This window comes from Xylocopa sonorina, chromosome 12 (genome assembly GCF_050948175.1).
Source record: "Xylocopa sonorina isolate GNS202 chromosome 12, iyXylSono1_principal, whole genome shotgun sequence".
Taxonomy (NCBI): domain Eukaryota; kingdom Metazoa; phylum Arthropoda; class Insecta; order Hymenoptera; family Apidae; genus Xylocopa; species Xylocopa sonorina.
The window spans coordinates 2671066-2691263 of record NC_135204.1 but is presented as its reverse complement, the minus strand read 5'-3'; the positions used below and the strand labels follow the sequence as shown (position 1 = coordinate 2691263).

The window sequence follows — 20198 nt, the reverse complement described above, 5'->3', positions numbered from 1 at the left end:
TATGATGTGTTGTTTTTGATGACGCAGAAATAAGTGAATAATAAATTTGAAAAACGTAGCGAACGAGAGTCTCTTTTTTATAGATGGCGCGAATTAACTCTTAGAACTCTATGGACGCATATATGCGTTTGGCAAATATCATCCGTGTAGCCTAAGACCGCATTTATGTGTTTTCTCTAAGTCATCGGCCTGAACTAAGAGCGCATATATGCGTTTGTCGATTTTTTCAATCAATATGCAGTCATTTTCGTGTAAAATTAATACAGGGGCACTCGTTAGTAATTTGCCTTCCTTGGGTAACGGTTGGGCAATATTAAGGTCATAAAAATCTCCGGGAATTTCCGAAACGGAAATCCCATTTTATGTCCCACTCTCTAACAAATTAAGTTTCAAAATTATTAATTCCTGTTGTAAATATCAAATTAAGTTCTTTAGTTGATTGTAAACTTTAATGTTTTAAATTGTTAATGTCTATAACACATAATTTCAATGCTCAAAAATAACAGTCTTTAATTATTTAACCTTCTGCAAAAGAATCACTATAAATTATTACTGTTTGCGTCTTGAATAGTCACTTCAGTGTGGCAAAAAAGTATTCCGTCCCCAGCGATGGTCGGCAATACTCGCGCTCCGTCCCTACAAATCGTTTCGGCCAGGAGTATTCAGAGCTCGAAAGATTAATTTTGAAATAATTTCTTATCGAAAATGTACCTTCCGAGGAGCGGAAATGATGGCAGTGAATGTGTTTGCTGAGATGCGAAAGTCGATACGCCACAAGTGCGGTAGCGACAAGTTCGTGCATTCACTCGTAATTCTTTGTTGTGTTTTCAGTAGATAAATCAATGTGATAGATATAACATGTGTACATATAAAAGTTGCACTATTAGTATGAACAGTTTATTTTGAACATAAATTATATATTTTTTCAAATTTCATTAACAAGTATTTTTTGACATAAAATAAATTTCCCAATACATTTAACATGTCAAATGAAATAAAAATATCTCTTAAAGAAGCACGAAACATTTTTAAAGAGAAGAACTATAAAGGTGTAATTAAGAAATGTAAAACAATATTAAAAAGGGATCAAAATAATTATAATGCGCTTGTATTATTGGCTGCTGCGATGAAAGAAATTGAAGAATATAAGTCTCAAGTACAGATAGTTCTTGAGAAAGCTGTAAAAATTAGAGATGATAATCCGATAGCTTGGCAAGGCTTGATAACCTACTATGAACAAAATTTGGACAACGATGATTGTTATGATAAACTAATTTTAGCTTATTGTAAACTTTTACAAATAGAAAGGTATAAAATTACGTTTCTATGTACAACAATTGTATCATTGGCGAATAAGGAAAAATCAATTACTCATTTTGGTTTAATCAATGAAACAGTACATTTATTAACTTATAATTGCATTCATGAATATTTTACTGTAGAAAATGAAATATACAAAAATATTTATGTGAAAAATAAAAATCTACTTTTGTCGATTTATTCGAGAATTTAATTTTGTCGACTTACATAGAATTTTCCTTGTACGCAGAGATGTCACTTAATTTCAGGTTTGATAAACAAAAATATTTATTGTCTAATCATTTATTTTTAGTGATTCTACATTTACACATATTTTAAATAAAATCTCGGAGCTTTCTTTACAACTTAAAAATAGTGAAACATTTATTCAATGTATTGAGCATCTAAAAAAATTACAAAAAAAGCTGGATAGCGATAAAGCTCAAATGATAGATAAAACACTTAAATGGATATTAATAGATAATTTTAATGATTTGAATAAATATCAAGATTCGCTAGAAAATATTTTTAAATCTATAATTAATGACCTTGATGTAAATAATCAACAAAATTTGTATAGAAAATACTTGCAAAAGTTGTATGACAAAAAAGAATTAGTTACTTTAGTAAGTGAAGCTACGAACATGCATCAGCGATTCCCACAAGATATGTTACCACTGGGTAAGTTAAAAATAGTACTATAAAATATTGATTATTTTGATAACTATTTTATGATAATAATTAAGAAGACTTACGATATATACTTACAAGATTACATATATTTAATTTCATTGGAATTTATTCAGAAAAGAAGTGAAAATCAAATAATTCTTATTATTCATATGTAGCGGTAATATCAAATATCAAACTTTTAGAGGTATACAATTAATAGTTAAAAAAATTGTTAACATTAAACATTCAGAATGTTATGATCCAACGTAATGAATACATTTTGTAATTGCTGTAGTATGGATTAATTTGGCATAAGTATTCCTTAAGTTTGTTATATATGGATTTATAAAAATATTAAGGTTCTATCATATAACATTTATACGTACTAATATTCATATACCTCGATGCAGAATATGTAACGATATTAGAAAATTTTTATGACAATTTAATATTTTATGTACAAAGTCTTTCGTGATATCAATTGCCTGGATGTCTATCAGTAGATATTTAAATTTATCTATAGAATTAGATGAGATCAATCTTATTTTTTCATACCTGATGTGGATTAAATCTGATATAAATGTTATTATTGATAAGAGTACTTTCTATTACATCACGCTGTTGCTTGAACGAGTATTTCGTCTTAAAAATATTTAACCTCTATTATCTTGTTTCTTTTAAAAACAAAAAAATTTAAGAAACGTAATAAAGATAGCAATAAAATTTTCAGAAAACTATTATGCCTGATTTTACTGAAATTTTGACAATAATCTCATTTTGCATGAAAACAATGTTTACAAAAAGAATTTATGGCAATTTGATAGTTAAGGCCTAAAAATTGATAAAAAATGTTTTAATATTTTCATGTAAGGCAATTATTGTAAATAGGGACGATCCTATCAAAATGAGTTGCCGATCATCCCACATTACAGTGGCAGTTTTAAAAAAATTCAAACCAAACCAATGTATAAAATACGTGACTATTATGTATATTTTTAAGTATATTTATTATTCCATTCTATTCTAGCCAGTACAGTAAAACCTGTTTTTGTGCGGTGGATAGGGACCGCATAAAAGAAATCGTACAAAAAAATATTTGGAAATTTTACTAATACTTGTATATAATAAACAACATTGTACGATATACTACTTAAATTTTTTTTATGTGGCAGACAGGGACCGCATAAAAAAAGTCACACTTAGAAAACACATCAATTATTTACGAAATAGATGAGAGAATGCCTTCAATTAAATTAAATAATTAAATTATACCTGGAAAAACTGTAAAAACATTTAATTCTTCATTGTACATATACATGGAGAAATTTTCAAATTACATTAAGTAGTTCGTTGCTACTCGTCGTAATCCAAAATGCGCATCTTCTTGTGACGAATTGGTCCAAAATCGCTTTTATCCCTTGAAGATAGAATTTTAATTGATTTGTTTTTTGGTACCATAATGAACAAAGCATCGCAAAGTCCAGATATATCATCGTCAAGAAGACCACGTAATCAGAGTTCGAAATCGCACGAAAAAAGTCGCACAAGAATAAAATCGCACAAAACAAATCGCATAAAAAAGGACCGCACGAAAACAGATTTTACTGTACTGTAATATGTTGCGTCACGTGGAGATCACAAACAACACGAACTTTATTTGGAAGCCTCTTTTTATGTGGTTTTTACTCTACAGCTTCATAAAAGGAAGTAAATGAGTCATTCGCGCTAAGGAGGGACGCGACTTTCGAGTGCTTTATATTTGCCAACTATTGATAGAAAAATAATTAATCTACTAACTAGTGACTAGTTTAATAACTATTATTTATTTAGTAACTAGTTTAATAACTAATATCTAATATCTAAAAAACTAAATAGTTAGTAACTAGTTTAATAACTAATATCTTATTACTAGAGGTGGCGTGTTGCTCGTCTTTTAAGGATGTCACCGCATAATCTGTAGAACTTTGTTTTTTGGTCTTTCGTCGGAAGCGCGGTCTCGTAAAGGGTGAAAAATAAATCGCACTGATTTCAATAGAACAAGTCATTTAATTCTCTTTTTATCATTACTTTGGCATATCTATTCTCTTCAGCAACTCTGACACAACAAGAACGTTAAAACGTCTGTTGTTTTAACGTTTTTCTTAATCTTAATTATACAAAAAATATATTCTAGAAAGGTTATTCACTAAGGAGCTTAAGAACTAGGATTACTTATACAATGTTTTACTCTAAGAGAATCTAGGTGGCGTGTTGGTCAGCCACAACACTGATCGCTACATTACTCTCCCCCGAGAGAGTTCATGATTTTAACTAACGAATCAGACTTTTTTTTAAGATTTTTGGTCTTGCGTATAATTTCAATACTTCCCGATCTGTATTTTTATTTGTTTATTCAAGGAAATCTGGCTTTAATCTATTGGCTGCAATTGGTTAATCTTTATTATCTACCGCTATCCTAATACTGAAATAACGTTAGGCGTAGCAACGTTTAAGAGGCTACTGTTACTCTATTGTTACTGGTTTGTCGATGACGGCGTTCGTTTTCAAATCGTCGCTAGGGTGTTTCCTGTTGCGTTTTGCTGCGCGGAATGAGATGACCTAAGTCCTCCACTCTGAGGTTGTAAATATTTGAGGTGCAGGGTTTTCCGCGACGTGATCCACCAACTTAATTTTGCACAACTAATTCGATCACTTCAACACTTCCTGGCCGTGGAAGTGTCTTGTATTCTTTTCTTGTTAATTCACGCGAGATACACGATTCTTGTCCGAGTGTAGTCTCAAGCGACTGTTCTTAACTTATAATCTTTGAAAACCGATCATCGATTCTGTCGTTCTGTCGATTTCATTCGGGAGTCCGCCCGCTTAATCCGCTTAATCATATTTATTGAAATGACGAACAAATGATGCAAATCAGCGTGCCCCTTTGAGTATCGTATACGCCCACTTGTACGTCTGAAACACGTCTTTGTCTAGAGAAGGGGAAAAAATATTTGAGGAAGTTCTTCGGTGATGTTAATGATATTTCAGTCTTTGGCGCGTGCGTTGGAAATGCCGCGTTTATGACACACAGTTGAAGCTATCGAGGGCAGAAAATAAAAACATCTTCTCAAATTCCTTCCCGCGAACGTGGAACCTGGGTTTGTAATAATTAACAAAGTCTCGTTACGTAATGTCAAATTGCTCGGGATGCAAATATTGAATATATTTTGCAACAGTTAAAAAGATTTCTAGCAAAACAATATTCATAATACGACAACCGAAGGATCGTTTTCCACATGATTGGAGCAATATCACGTTGAAATTACTAAAAATTCGTTAATACTTTGAAAATTTTTGCGACCTTCTTTATCTCATATTACATCTTTAAAATATAACTTTTCTTGTTACGTATTTTGGGAAACCTACGTGGGTGAGGTAGTATGATGTTCGTTCGGAATAACGGAACGAATAATTTATTTTAACAAATAACAAATAACAAATTTTATACTCGCTCAAGGTATCCCCCCTCATTTTGGTGTCAAAAAGGAGGGGGCACGTTCGCGGAAAACATCCTTAACCCTCGAAGACGAAGAGAAAGTTTAGAGTCAAACATATACTTAATGTCTCCAGTCTCTTTGACTTCAAGGGTCAAGTATTTTCTTCCGCCCTGTACCACGGGGTGCAAAGGCGACTACGGTGGTCGCCACAGTATTTTGCTTTATTTGAAAACTGCTATATGTATATTATAGTAAAGTAAATTAATAAATGTTTACTAAAAATAAACTTTGATTTACTTTTTCATTTGTAAAACTACAATTTGGTATAAGATTTGTTTAATACTTAAGATGGTTAGACTTTTTTCAGACCAATTGTCGTTGGTTAGTACGCTACAAATCTGAAATAAAAATTTAGAAATAAAACGTACAATCTAAATTTAAACAATAATTCAGTTTTTCGATCAGTTTACTATAATAAGAATCGATATCACGAGTCGAAGAGTAATATTAAAGTGGTTACAATTTTTAAATAAAAGAAAAAAGAAACGGGAAGGAATATGTTCGATTACTGAGAAATAAAAATCAATGTGAAATAATCTTGATATTTTAATTGCTTTCAATATATTTACAGAATACATATGTCGTATTTACTGCGATCAACATGTACTGGATGAAAGTATTACGGATATTAATATAGAAGAATTTTACGAATCTCTCCTAAAATTAAATAAAGAGTCTGAGATTGCTACAGTCGCTAAAGCGATACATTTAGAAAAGTCAGATAACCTGATTACAGCAAGAGAAATATTAAAAGATTTACTTACATTAGAAACGCGTTCGTTATATGGTTGGATGGCGTTGTGCGAGATAAGTATGAGGCTTTATTGTTGGGACGATGCAGAAATTGCTGCTAAACGAACACTGGAAGTCAAGGATCATAAGATAAAGGATGAATTGTTATATAAAATAGAATTAATGCTGCTCGAGTCAGTAAGTAGAAGTACCGATCAGTCGAAATGGGAAATTGCACTGCAAATGTGTGAACGAGTAAGTCTATTTTCCGTTTATATATTCAGATACTAATATTATTACCATCACCATATATTTAAATACTAATATTATTACCATCACCATATATTTAAATACTAATATTATTACCATCAATATTTATATCATCACGCTTTGAAATCAATTTTTGAAAAGAAATCTTGCAAGACAATGTAGGGGACAAAAGTCTCTCGCTTGAAGAATTCACATATACGTTAACAATATTGATATAATATATATTTACATTTAAATATGAATTTGGTTAAGCTATAAATGAAATGATAGTTACACACATGATACAGTTTGGTATCCTGCTCTGAATGTCACAAAGAATTTACTATATAACTAACGTGATTTTTTTATTTATTATACGTTTTCCAACAGTCGGTGGATAATAGTACCCAATAATAGTGTAATATGTTCGTTGTTACATATAATTTATGTATTGAAACTTTAGATGAACGTTGTTCAACAGAGTTGATGAGAATTAAGTAGTAAAGTAATAAGTTGTACATTGACTGGGACTGGTCATTATTAACATCAACTATCGCGCCTCGTCTGGGTCGCCAGCGAGACACTCTCCGTTCGACATTACACGAATCGTCTGCTGAGTCTTTCTTTCCCTACACCATACCTTAACAAACAGGAACGACAAAGAATTTCCCATTATGTCGTTCAATATCGCCAAATAACCATTGAACCACCGATTTATTCTTCATTAGAAGAAAGCATCCTCACTGGCCATCGTTCTGTCTGACCCGTTTTTTGCGTTCGTCTAGTTCGATGTTAATCTTGATAGTGTACCGTCGTACCCATCGACGTTCGTCGTCTAGGGTACACCTTTGTGTTTGACACATTAGTGGTAGTTAAGGTGACACATTTGTTTATTAAAAAGTTTGTATTTTTAACAGCTGGCTCATTAACGAATATTTTGAGTTTCTCTTAATAAAGTCTATTCGCATTTGAGATAGCGATGCACTCAGCTGCGAAAACTGAAACGTGCTGATTAATAATACAATAAACCCCAGACAATACACGGTCACAGATGGCTACGGATTAGCCGACACTCGCAAGTGGCAATACAGTGTCAGCATGATGTCGACACCATCTTGCCGTGTGTTGTCTGGGACAGTGCATCACTGCATGTAAACATTAAAAAGGAAATTGTAAACAAAGTCATGTGGTAACGTCCCTATCGTGAGAGGTACTCAATCATCAAGGCTAAAATTAAGAATATTTTCGATAAAGACAATGAATTTGGGAATATACTAAAATCTAGAGCTGGATTTGTTGCTCGAGGTTTCAGCCAATAGTACTTACTGTGAATTATAATAATTTTTATCTATTGCAAATATATCAAATTTCAGATTTATGATAATAGTTTCAAATCAATTTAATTAGTTGTTTCATCGTATGGATATAAAAACTGCTTTTTTGAATACAATATATGGATCGATGTAAGCAGCATGTCGCTGGTTGACAAGTTTTAAACACTTACAAATAAAGATTTTTAGAATTGCTTTGTTGATTAGTGTACTTATATTTTAGAGGAAACAGATAGTACCTTACGTATATGAAATTATAAAAAGTAACAATAAAGTAACCATCGATCAGAGTGCATATATCAAAATTATACTCGAATGCCAACTTACGAATACACGTCTTGTAAATAAATGAAATTATGTAGTTTTAAATTCTGATCAGAAATGAAATTCTCTTTTTTGAAGTCTTTTCATATGTTCGATGCGCGTCATGTTATACACTTGATTTGATTTAAGCAAATTGTTAATATTTTAATTCGATATCTTCGAATAAAAATAATAAAAAACTTTGATAGCGAATAAAAATATTATAGACCGTTGCCACTTTTACAATAAACTCAGATGTACACCTAAATAATTAATTGTAGACATTTCCCACTTCAGCACATTCCTATTTTTATTTCTTACATACGCACACATGTGGAACGATAGCTATCGGTGACGGTGTAAACAGTATCGGCTCTTGATGTCTTGCATCAACTTCTTATTTATTATTCATTGGTATAAATATAATATATAAGGTACAATTTATAATTAGCATTTACAGATGCATCCTTCAACGCAACTGGAACTAATTCGTGCACGCATCATTGTATTGATGAATAAGTCAGATGCAATATGTATTATGCTAGACGATTTAGAGTCAAAGTGTAAATCTAAAATCGGCATATCTATTCTCCGAGCATTATATTTGAAGCAAAATAAAAAATTCGACGAGGCTTTAAATGTTTTGGACTCGGATATACAAACTTCCGAGGCATGGTTACTTCTTGGTACGATCTATTGGGAAATGGCAGAATACAACTACAGTTTAATTGCGTTCCTAAATGGAATAAAAGTTGATCGTTACAATTGGAAGTGTTTAGTTTATTTAGGACATTACTATTGCCAATATGGCAATGATGTCGAACGTTCCAGGAGATGTTACCAAACCGCATTGCAAATAAATCCAAGTTCAGAAGAGGCTGGTATCGGTCTGAGCACTGCCTATAGACTTCTCAAAAATCAAGTAAACAACAAATATGTTTCCTCTTCTATTATATTACCAGTTTTTAATTTATTACTTTAGTTAAAGATTTTTTGTAGGACGCGAATATGAAATTATTGCAAACATTGACTACACAAGACAATGGACCAAAGTGGGCATGGTTACAACTGGGCTTGCAATATCTTGATCAAGGAAATGCGAACCAAGCTATTAAGGCATTCCAGCATGTTATCAGAGCTGACCCCAATGACAAGTAATCTTTTCTCTAATAATTATGAAATACTATAGTAATAATTTATTATAACAGTACACACATTTGTCTTGTCGATTTTGGTCTGACACATATCCAAAGTTCAGGGATGAGCAATACTCGAAACGTAACATTTGTATAGCTCTCTCTCTCTCTCTCTCTCTCTCTCTCTCTCTCTCTCTCTCTCTCTCTCTCTCTCTCTCTCTCTCTCTCTCTCTCTCTCTTTCTCTTTCTCTTTCTCTTTCTCTTTCTCTTTCTTCCCCAAAATTTTCAATTCGGCTTCGTTTTCAAATTATTCACAAAAAACAGTAACCAATCGAATATTCAATGAATTAGAAAAGAAAGAAATATTCAATAAATAGCGGGAAATTATCATATGAAGGAATAAGTGCATAATTTTTTTGATAGATAAACGATAAGCAGTACATGAAATAGCATGTCGCAGATTTTAATAGATACAGAACCGCAGATAGTGTGTATATTATATTATATATTTATTCCATGTCTTTCGGTGGCGTCGTATTATCTGCGATCAAAAGTTTGTGAACCAATTTAAGTAGTAAACAAATTTTCGACTAAACGGGTGAGTAATTTAATTTATTGTTGAATAGTTTTTATTCTGTGACGTGACGTAGCGTAGGATCCTGTGCACGGGCTCCATACGTTCTCATATTTGGTGTTATTTTTTGGTTAATAATTTAAAGACAAAGTCGAATCAGAAACTGTGGCAAAGGAAAAAGTTGCTTGGAATGATCTCAGGGATTAAACAGTGAACGTTGTCTGCTGAGTCTTGCGACACCTTGTAATCGTATAGGTGTGCCTACGCATTTGTAAAACTGAATGTAGCAGTAGCAACAGTGTCCTGTAAATATTTCGGAAGTTATAACAGGCTGCCAATTAAGTAATGGAGAAAGATTACTTAAGATCGCATCCTTAGTAATTTATATGAAACTGAATAAATACCGTGCTGACTTCTTTACGCTAAATAATTACTTAAACTTTGAAACGTTCAACTTAAATGTTCGTTTCTGTTCTAAGTGCGACTCTTCGATTTTGATGAATATTGTGACTATTCTACGTTTCGAATAACTTTCTCCTATGCGTGTAACTGTCGGTACTTATTAATTTCCGACATATTTGCGAAAAGGAGACCGCTACTGTTACCATGATGTTCGTCTCATCATTTTTTGCAGCTACTGTTGGGAATCACTAGCCGATGCATATTTTGTACGAGGTGCTTACACATCAGCGTTAAAATCTTATCAAAAAGTATTAGAATTATGTCCAAAATCGTTGTACCCAATGATACAACTGGCAAATATTAAATTGGTCAGTATTGTTTGGCAACATCGCTTGGGAATGTTATTATCATTGAGAAACGTTTATAAATACGCACGTAATGATATTTAAATTTTATCATTTTTATCGTTCTTTATTATTTATTATTTTACAGATTGTAGGACAATATAGCGAAGCAAAGGAAGATTTTCAGTGCATATTGAAGGACGAGTCATGTTATATTCCTGCTTTGAAAGGATTAGCTGAAAGTTGTTTGGCATTAGCAAAGGAACATATTGCTAACCAATTTCTAGGTCGAGGCAAAAACTACCTGCAACAAGCGTTAGATAGTTTAACCACAGCAGTTAAAGAACGAAAAGATATATCTTGTATCTGGAAGTTACTTGGCGATGTGTGTTTTAGAGTTGCAATGTTACCAGAAAAGTACAGCTATATGAACGTATCGTCTATTCTGCTAAAACAAAACGATATTGAAAGTGTCATGTTGGTGAAACAACAGGATCTATTCTCACTATCTACAAGGTAAATACATTATATTAATCATATTGTACTTTGTATCAATACTTTGTATATACATACGTATATTTGGTAGCAAAAAGTTGTTTGAAATTACCCCAGAAATCAGACCTTAAGCAGTTTTTGTCGACTTTTGGGGCACATCTAATAAAAGATATTCTTCGATACGTTCCATTTGAAACAGTTACTAAACAGTTGGCGTCTTTTTTTTCTTTTTGTTTATTATCTTTTACATAGAACATACGATAATGAAAAGCTGAAACTTGTTTATTAAATTTGCCAATGTTATATAAACATCAGTATACATTTGAGCCGCTTATATTGAAAGTGATTTAAGTCCATTTATGTTTAAATCGAGATATTTAAGAATTTGCGTTTCATTACACTTTGGTAATTTATTGGAACTCTTAATATAACACGCACCCTAAACTCTTAGAACTTTGGACGCTTATTAACCATTATTAGTAACAGGACTTTGGATGTGTATACAAATTTACACTCGCTAAATAAATTGTACAAATGCAACTCGGTACAACCGAGTTATAATAGTCGCGAGAGGCATTCATGGAAATTCATTAATGAAGTTACAGTTACTTTAACACACTCAACATTTTTCATAATTATTTAAAAATTTGATAAATGTTCACAATACGTATACATATGTATACACAGTATATATACATACAGTATTTTAGACGCATCGTCCAGTGCGTTCGTGTCTCACTACTACGATAAAAACAAAAAAATTAATAGTTAACGACCAATAATTATAATACATAATTCGCGTCTGATGATACCGTCGAAACTAGGGTGCGCGGCGATGATTCACTTCAGTTTTCGTTATAGAGATAGGAGATTGTCTTCTTTGACAACGATCAAAGTACCCAGGTAGATGCAGTGGTTCTACCATTGCAAATTGACCGTCATTTACTACGAATAGTCTCTTCCGAAAGAAGATCTCTATCGGCGGAAGCCTCATTAAAGGATCACCAATGAGGAAGTGAAGGGTCAGTAGACACAAGTGATAGAGGAGACATCCATTGGAGAGATAGACAACCAGATACTCTCTGTACAATTCTAGATGCTCGATTCACAATTAGTCGTGGAATTTTTTAGTTCGTCATAATAAAATTTTCGCGTAGCTCGACTACTCTGAATGCGAACCGTACGATCGATTTTGTGCTGCTGTATTTTCATCTGCACTCAACGACTAGAATTATTTTTATATCGCACAGTTCAATTGTCTTTCGTCTGACTTTTCTACCTGCCGCTCGTAATTATGTAACATTTTTGTCTAAACCGGGACCCGATGACACTATCCATGCAGTTTAAATAGTTCGATGCAACTATTACCTTCCACTGATTTAACACATTTGCGTGGCTGAAAGCTAATTTTGCACTAGGATCATTCGTTCTCTTTAACTTAATAATTGTTGGGTATTGGTTATTCAAGATACACCGTCTACAGATTTACAAAGATAGTTTATAACAATTAGCTTGTAAAAGAACATTCTGATAGTATCAATTGTACTTTCCATGTGGTTCGTACTCACCTGACTAACTTACACCTATAGTATACAAGATAGATAAATAGATAAATAGTGTAGATAAATAATGAACCAAGTATATCTGCTCATTTTCAACAATGATGGATTTATTCAATAAAATTAATACTACGAGAATATACTACGACGAAAATTATCTGACTCGGTATGAACTAAAACGAACCGATTACTATAACGTTTAATCGAATTGCATTATTATTACACCGATAATTATATTTCGGTGTAATAATAATTATATTCGATAATTATATTATTACACCGAATATAAATATATTCATATGTTTGATTATGCAATGGAAACTCTTAATGTAATTTGAATTATGTATACAAATTCTTAACGCGTGGGACTTACAAAGACAGATTCCGAATCGAGGAAATTTGAAAAATGATGAAATTTTTGGAATACGTACATAGTCCTTGCTGCCCATTCAACTTGTTACTGATTAAAACTGTACGTTCGAAAAAGCAAATGAACATAAAACGAAAATTACTAAAACATCAATCTCATCAGAGCGTAAGAGCATTTCGCATTCTCCGATTGACTATTCCTCGCGTTGTTTTTACGCGGCTAACGTTGTACATACAAACATATACGTACGTAGGTTGTATGTGCTAGTAATTCGTTAACAAAGCTGAAACGAGTACAAACGAGAATGTTTTACTTAAATTCGTCTTAGGTGTCACCTGCGCTGTTCAAGCGTTATCTTTTGAATTCTAAGACATTGTACCACGAAATTTAAGTAATTAATATTATCTTTATATTATCTGCCTCTTCCGTGAAGAATATCTGTTTGATTAGCACCCTTTTATTAAGAATAATTAAATAATAAATTTGGTTATAATTTTAATAAATTTAATAAATATTTTAATTACAGATGTTATTGTTGCGCACTATCTATTTCTCCACAATCAGATTTATTATGGCATGATTTAGCTTTGTGTTATCTAATGCAACTACAATCTTATCCATTGATCGACCATAAAAATCTTGGTAGTAAATGTCTAGCTGCTGCGAAACATGCGATTAAATTAAATCCTGCAGTATGGATACATTGGAATCTGTTGGGTGTCATTTGTATGTCACCTTATATAAAAAATTACGCATTGGCACAACACGCTTACATCATGGCTATTGATAAGGAATTAAATAATGCTACGCTATGGTCTAATTTGGGAACATTGTATCTACACACAGGTATTTGAAAATTAAAAAATATATATTATCGATAAATATATTTTTTTAGTTACATTACACTAAAGAGTGAGAGAGGGAGAGAGAGAGAGAGAGAGAGAGAGAGGAGAGAGGGACAATAGTATTAACCGAATGTCATTTATAAATATTTTTATTTTTCTGCCACATTTATTATTTACAATTTTACGTATAAGTTCATTTTATCGTACAAAAATGTTCTAGTGCGTAGATAGAGTTGCTTGTAATGTCACATGTTTCGAGTAAAAAATACAGAAATAGAGATTTTAGAAACTATTAACAAGGTAACGTTGTATTTTGAAGCATATACCATTTTTACTGTTACAAACAATTACATGCCATCCTATGCTGAATCGATCACTTTTTGACGACCTGTCAGATACATTTTATGAGAAATGCAATAATTGCTGTACAGTTTTTTTGTATAAACGAAATCTGTTCGGACGTGTGAAACTAATTGTCGAATTCGATTATCTATTTCTTTTATTTCAATGAAGTATTACAGATACAATTTACAATATATTAATATTTTCGTAAATTGTAAATGAAATTAATTAATTAATTATATAAATTAATAATTTTAATAGAAACTTTTTACCAAATACGCTTATTCTAGTCATATTTTTGTGACAAGTTCATATAATCGATAACTTGGAATGTTTTCTGATTCCTTGATAATATGCGCTGACATGCCAATACCGATTTTTTCAACGTGTTTCGCGTTAAAAAAGAGCTACGGTACGATGTACTTGGGTGTATTATAATATCGGATAATTACATTGTCATGTGAGATGTTACGTAAAGATGTTACGTAATAAGAAAATCTATTAAGTAATGAGAGATATACGCAAAAATGAAACGAAAGACTAAAAGGAATGGAAAGCAATACATCTGCATTCAATGAGTCGTCCAATATAATTATCGCACACCAAACTCACATAATCGTACAATTTTATTCTCACAATGCTTCTCACAAGTTTTAAAACGAAGAAATTTTTATCTCAAACTTTCCACCGAGTCTGATACGTGGTGATATGTTCCCTAATTGGTCCTCGAAATGGCTTCGGCAGGCTTTCATACGCTTTGGAATTGAATTAGGATTTCGATTGCAGTAAATTGACAATATTAATCCAACATCGCTTGTAGCCATGCATGTTGGTCTGTTTTCGTCAATTGTTAGCAACTGACTTGTCTTTGCTGGTATACCGTTGTAGCCGGCTGTTCTAAACGAGTAGCTATGGAAAGAAGTAAACCGCGTAGAATACACAGTATCTTTATTTTGACCTTGATTATTCTAAAACATAAGTTGATGCTATGGTTATGACACAATTTGCATTCACAAACATTTGGATAAATCGATGGAATTATATAATATGATAAGTAAGTGGATCGAGGCAACTTTGTGGAAGCTTCCAACAGCACAATCTGTTTATTATATGTACAGCTTAGTACAGAAACAAAAAATATACTGTGGACGATTAACGCTTTAATCGGTACATTTAGGGGCCTGACATAAGTCAGGTCTAGTGTCAATGCATGAGTGCGGACCACCCTCACTTGGGTCCCGTACGTCTTCGACCCAAGAGGTCCTCGTTTGAGGAAAGTTCACGGAAAAAGGCAATTCATTGTCGTCCCACGCTCGAAACATATCTTTAGTTGAATAAACCATTTTTTTTTTAAGCTATCCTTAGGAGTTAGTCCTTTCTGTTAGCCCTACGTAAAAAGTAACGAAGAAATTTAGGTTGCTTCCTTTGACTGCGAAAGAACTTTTATGCTTAATAGTTTTGGTATATTTATTTACATTTACTAATACGTTTATTATTATACATACTTGTATGATTACTATACATACTTGTACGCAGACAAATATGTTCGATTTCGGATTGTTTTCTTTTCTTTTCTTTTCGAACTGGATTGATTGTATCATATGTGTTTATTATAAATTCTTTCAGCTATTCCATACATAAAAGTGCGAGTTGAACTAATTGTCAATAGTACTAAATATAAATCAGTATACAATTCAACAAATGTAGCTTTGAAACTTAATATTTAAAGTACCGACTCTATTAATCTCAGATGTATCATCTCTAAATTCTAAAATTCGATTGTATTGCGTTCAGGTCTTATATAAATAATTGTTGATATATTTTTATATTTAGTACAATTAGATGTTAAATTGCTACCATGGAGCAATTAAAATAATGTTCGCATGTTTATTAAAGTGGTATTGCATTTAAACAGTTTAGATCTTTCACTTGTATCACTTGAATTTGATATGCATTCATATGGAACATCTTTGTAACAGGAAGCTTGTATAAAGCAAATGCAGCTTATTCTCAAGCTCAATCTGCATATCCGGCGTATATAAATAGCTGGGTGGGACAGGCTATAATTGCTGAAACGATGAATCGAAGAGAAGCGATGGATTTATTTCGACATGCTCTACAACTAGGATACCATGGTCAAGCAGCCGTAGGATATACTAATTGGGTTCTTAACGTGATCTTAAATTGTCATCTGAAAATGGACGCTTTATATACATATATAATGGAAAATATGCACGCTATACTCGTCGCAACTGACGCTATGACACGGTACATAGGTAAGTTAGCAATTATTAGCAATGAAAAGAAATATATAACATATCTAATGGTGACGTATATATTATTATACAATATTATATGTTTCATGTTTCTTCTTAATACTGTAATACTATAAATAGAGAATTTTACTATAACTTGATAACATATGATCGCAACAATGTTTTCTGTACTTTTAAAGAAAGATCGATCAAACATCAATTTCGTAAAAGAGTCAATGATAATAAATATGTATTTTCTTTCCTTTTTTTGCGTCTTATCCCTTAAGAAGTAACTAACTGAGAAATATCTGGAGATGGAAAAAAATGTCTTAACAATAATTAAACGCTTTCTAACGTGTTGAAAAGGAATACTACAGTTATCAAAAAATTGTTTAACTTGTTATTAAGAATATTGTGTTACGAAAACAACGAAGGAAATGGAATATTATTGAAGTATATGTGTGTTTTTCCGCATATTTTCTTTAGACTACCGTTTAGCGGATATTTCATGATAGACCTCTTCTTTTAATCTTTCTTATAAAGAAACGTAATGGTGGGAGAATTTAAGTAGTATTAAATCCAAAGTATCGTTCGGATTTGAAAAATATAATTGAAAAATATAATTCTATACGAATTCTATACGAATATTTTTAATTTTATTGAAACTCTTCTCAACATTGCAAACTCTTAAATATCTCAATTTAAAGATAAATCGACGTAGGTCACTTTCAAAATAAACGTATAGTTCATAATACGTTTCAAGCTTTTAATAATAAATAATAAATTTCAAAATACTTGCTATTCTATTAACTTTTTTGCAATCACCTGTATTTGGATCCCCCAGATGCATATTGTTTATGTTGTATTATTTTTTATGTATTACAGAATACCATCCGAACGATTGTTACGCCCAAAATGCATACGGATTATTATTAGAGAGGCAGAAACTGTACAAACCAGCTGCAGAACAATTCGTCGCCGGTTTATGTAACAGTAATAACGACGAAAGGGATCTGATCTCTATAAACTTGGCACGTGTGTTTACACGCCTTGGAAAATATGAAGAAGCCATGAAATTATGTCAAGCGGTTACAAATATCAACTATAATTCTGAATGTCATTTGGCTTTAGCTTTGTTCAAAGGTAATCAAATTATGAATATACATGTACATACCATTTATATGCTTGCTATATTTTTTACATCGAAAGTTCTTTCAAATCAAACTAATTTTTACGAATCCAATGCATTCAACGTATATAATTAATTAGATATAAAATTTGTATTATTTTCAGCTGGATTGTACGAAGAATCGTATACCACGTATGAATCAGCGCTGCATTCTTTTGCAAGTACCGAGATAGAAAAGGCTTGCACACTTTGTGCAATGGCTGCGATAGTGTATACGTTTCAAAGAGTGGACGACGCAAAAACATTGCTCTTTCAGTGTATGCAAATACAACCGCCGGTTATAATAGGTCATTTAGCAGCTGCATCATTAGGAATATTACACGGGGATGTCAATCTAACTACATTGGTATTAAATGAATTGAAGATGTATAAAAATCATCCTGAATATGGTCATCATGTTGTGAATCTATCTGCCTATTTTTACTTAATTCAGAACAATATTAAGGGTGCTATTATTGTTCTCTCTAAAGCAATTTTTATGCATCCTGGTAAGTGGCATTATATCTTTTAATTAATGAAGATTTAAGAAATTAGCTATGGTAATAAACAGACATTGTCCATGTGTTCTAAACAACGCTATCGTAATAATGGTGTTCAAAAAATAGTTATTTTGGATCTGTTTCAAGCTTGGGTGGAAGTCTACCGCAACTTTTGATGTTTTGATTCTAATTACATCGAATCTGACAAAAATATTAACCCGTTTATCGACTTCTATCGACAATCTGTTAGAGACTAACTCATTTCAGTTAGAGGCTAATGAACGACTGATAAACATAAAATTAGTCAATCCGTGAAAGTTTACAGATCACTTATGTTTTATATAGGAATTGTGAAAATGATTTTACACTTTCAGATCAATAGAGATCTGTTAACGAAAAAATGGACCGCAAAATTGCTTTCAATGATTTTAATGATTTTCATGAATATGCCGTTGAAAACATCACTCTGAGCAATATTTTCCTATGGGTATAACTAGCTATTTTTTCAAATTTTCGAGATATTCATAAAAAAAATAGACACAACGGCTATTATCCTAGAGTGGTGCTGACCTTTTTGTTCTTAATCCTATAGCTTCTTTAACGTCAATTTCTAACAGAGCAGCTCGCTTGGGTATTACATTTGTGTGTCCCTTCGGAATTTTGATACCCTTAATTTTGCGACAAGTTTCTTTACCAACTTTTGCGCCTTCTGTGACTCGTAGATGTGTCACTTTACGACGAGAACCGAATTGATGATAAATAATTTCTTGTCACGTTTAATTATTTTACAGTTCGTTGTACGAAAATGAAAGTGTATTTCAATTTTTGTTTACAGGTGATGTGAAACACTGGATTAGATTAGTCAGAATCTTATTTGAAACAGATACGAAAAAGTTTAACACGTGTGCTCGAAAAGTATTGTTCCTTAACAGAAATATCGCTGTTGAAAATGTTGCGCATGTTGCGTGCGCGTTATCTTTGAATTGTTCGATGCCCTCGAATATTAGATCTGTGCAGAAACTTTTATTTGCGTATCCAGCTAATATTGAAAGTTGGGCTACATTTATAGCAGCTCTTTTACCAAGGTTTGTAAACAAATTTTTCACTTCCTAATTGCTTAAGCCGAATAGCATTTTATATAATAAATATATTAAGTTCTTCTGAAACACCTTGTACAGTTGTTCACAAAAGTATTCTGATCCAGCGAAATATCTATGTTATTAATTATAATGTTTGGAACTATGTATCTGTTTAAAGACAGAGTAGATAGTACAGAATCGGGGATATATAAAATTAGAAAATAGTCCTGTGATGTTTTAAAGAATTTTTAGGGCATATTTTAAAAAATTTTTGAATTGTTCACAGATGTATAAATAAAAAGTACAATATCAAGAGTGAATGGCTTTCGGGATTTATAACTATCACACAACAAAATTATCGACCCACAAATTTAATGGCTAAATGGCTAAACGACAGTAAAATAAAACTGAAACATCTCAATTAAAGAGAGAAGCTTTGATGTGTCTGTCTTAAACTAATAAAAGACAAATAAAATCAGGTGAAAATATTTAATCTATACGATTTTCACTATAAATTGCATATACTTTAGTATATTTTGTAATTAAGATAATTGGGCAAGAATCTTAGTAATAGAGATGTCACTTTACAAAATTGTTGTAGCATTATTTTTTTGTGCACTTTGAATTATTATTGTACAGTCAAAAATAAAGACTCTTTACTCTCATCCTTTTTCTCCTCTTATTCTTATGACTTTTTTTTACTGGCAAGATATATATTTTTACCTATAACATTTCATAAATTACGCATAAAATACGTACTAATTCAGATATAATATACAATAATATGTCGGAATATGTATACGAAACATGAGCGAAATGAAAATATGAGTGCCATACCTAACTATTACTGCAAGAGTTCAACCCTCTGAGGACAAACATTTTTTGATATTCTTATTAGAACAACCGTAGGGAACGTACTGAAGAAAAATGCACGAATCCACTTTCAATATATAACTCTGTAAAACACTATACAGATTATAATTTTTACTGGTTTCCTTTTGTTTTCT

The 20198-nt window shown here is 31.9% G+C and overlaps 1 protein-coding gene across 4 annotated transcripts; it reads left to right on the top strand.

The window, feature by feature from the left end:
* The first annotated feature begins 893 nt into the window (after positions 1-893).
* LOC143429736 (superkiller complex protein 3) lies at positions 894-19759 on the top strand. Of its 4 annotated transcripts, none has more exons than XM_076905480.1 (13): positions 894-1308; positions 1613-1980; positions 6079-6494; positions 8583-9044; positions 9122-9276; positions 10467-10602; positions 10727-11094; positions 13529-13848; positions 16169-16465; positions 17330-17587; positions 17738-18121; positions 18948-19197; positions 19478-19759. In XM_076905480.1, exons 1-13 carry the CDS (start codon positions 983-985, stop codon positions 19614-19616), a joined length of 3879 nt encoding a protein of 1292 aa, XP_076761595.1. In that variant the 5' UTR covers positions 894-982; the 3' UTR covers positions 19617-19759. The 4 variants fall into 4 exon arrangements, with proteins under 4 accessions (XP_076761595.1, XP_076761596.1, XP_076761597.1 ...); XM_076905479.1 differs by having other exon boundaries at positions 895-1308; positions 8574-9044; positions 19478-19758; XM_076905481.1 differs by lacking the exon at positions 17330-17587 and having other exon boundaries at positions 8574-9044.
* The last annotated feature ends 439 nt before the right edge of the window (positions 19760-20198 follow it).

Excerpts from the sequence above, each read along its gene's own strand:
- LOC143429736 (XM_076905479.1), top strand. The coding sequence starts at position 983 with ATGTCAAATGAAATAAAAATATCTCTTAAAGAAGCACGAAACATTTTT. Across the intron at positions 13,849-16,168 it reads AACATTGTATCTACACACAG|GAAGCTTGTATAAAGCAAAT; the intron begins GTATTTGAAAAT and ends TCTTTGTAACAG. Across the intron at positions 17,588-17,737 it reads GGCTTTAGCTTTGTTCAAAG|CTGGATTGTACGAAGAATCG; the intron begins GTAATCAAATTA and ends TATTATTTTCAG.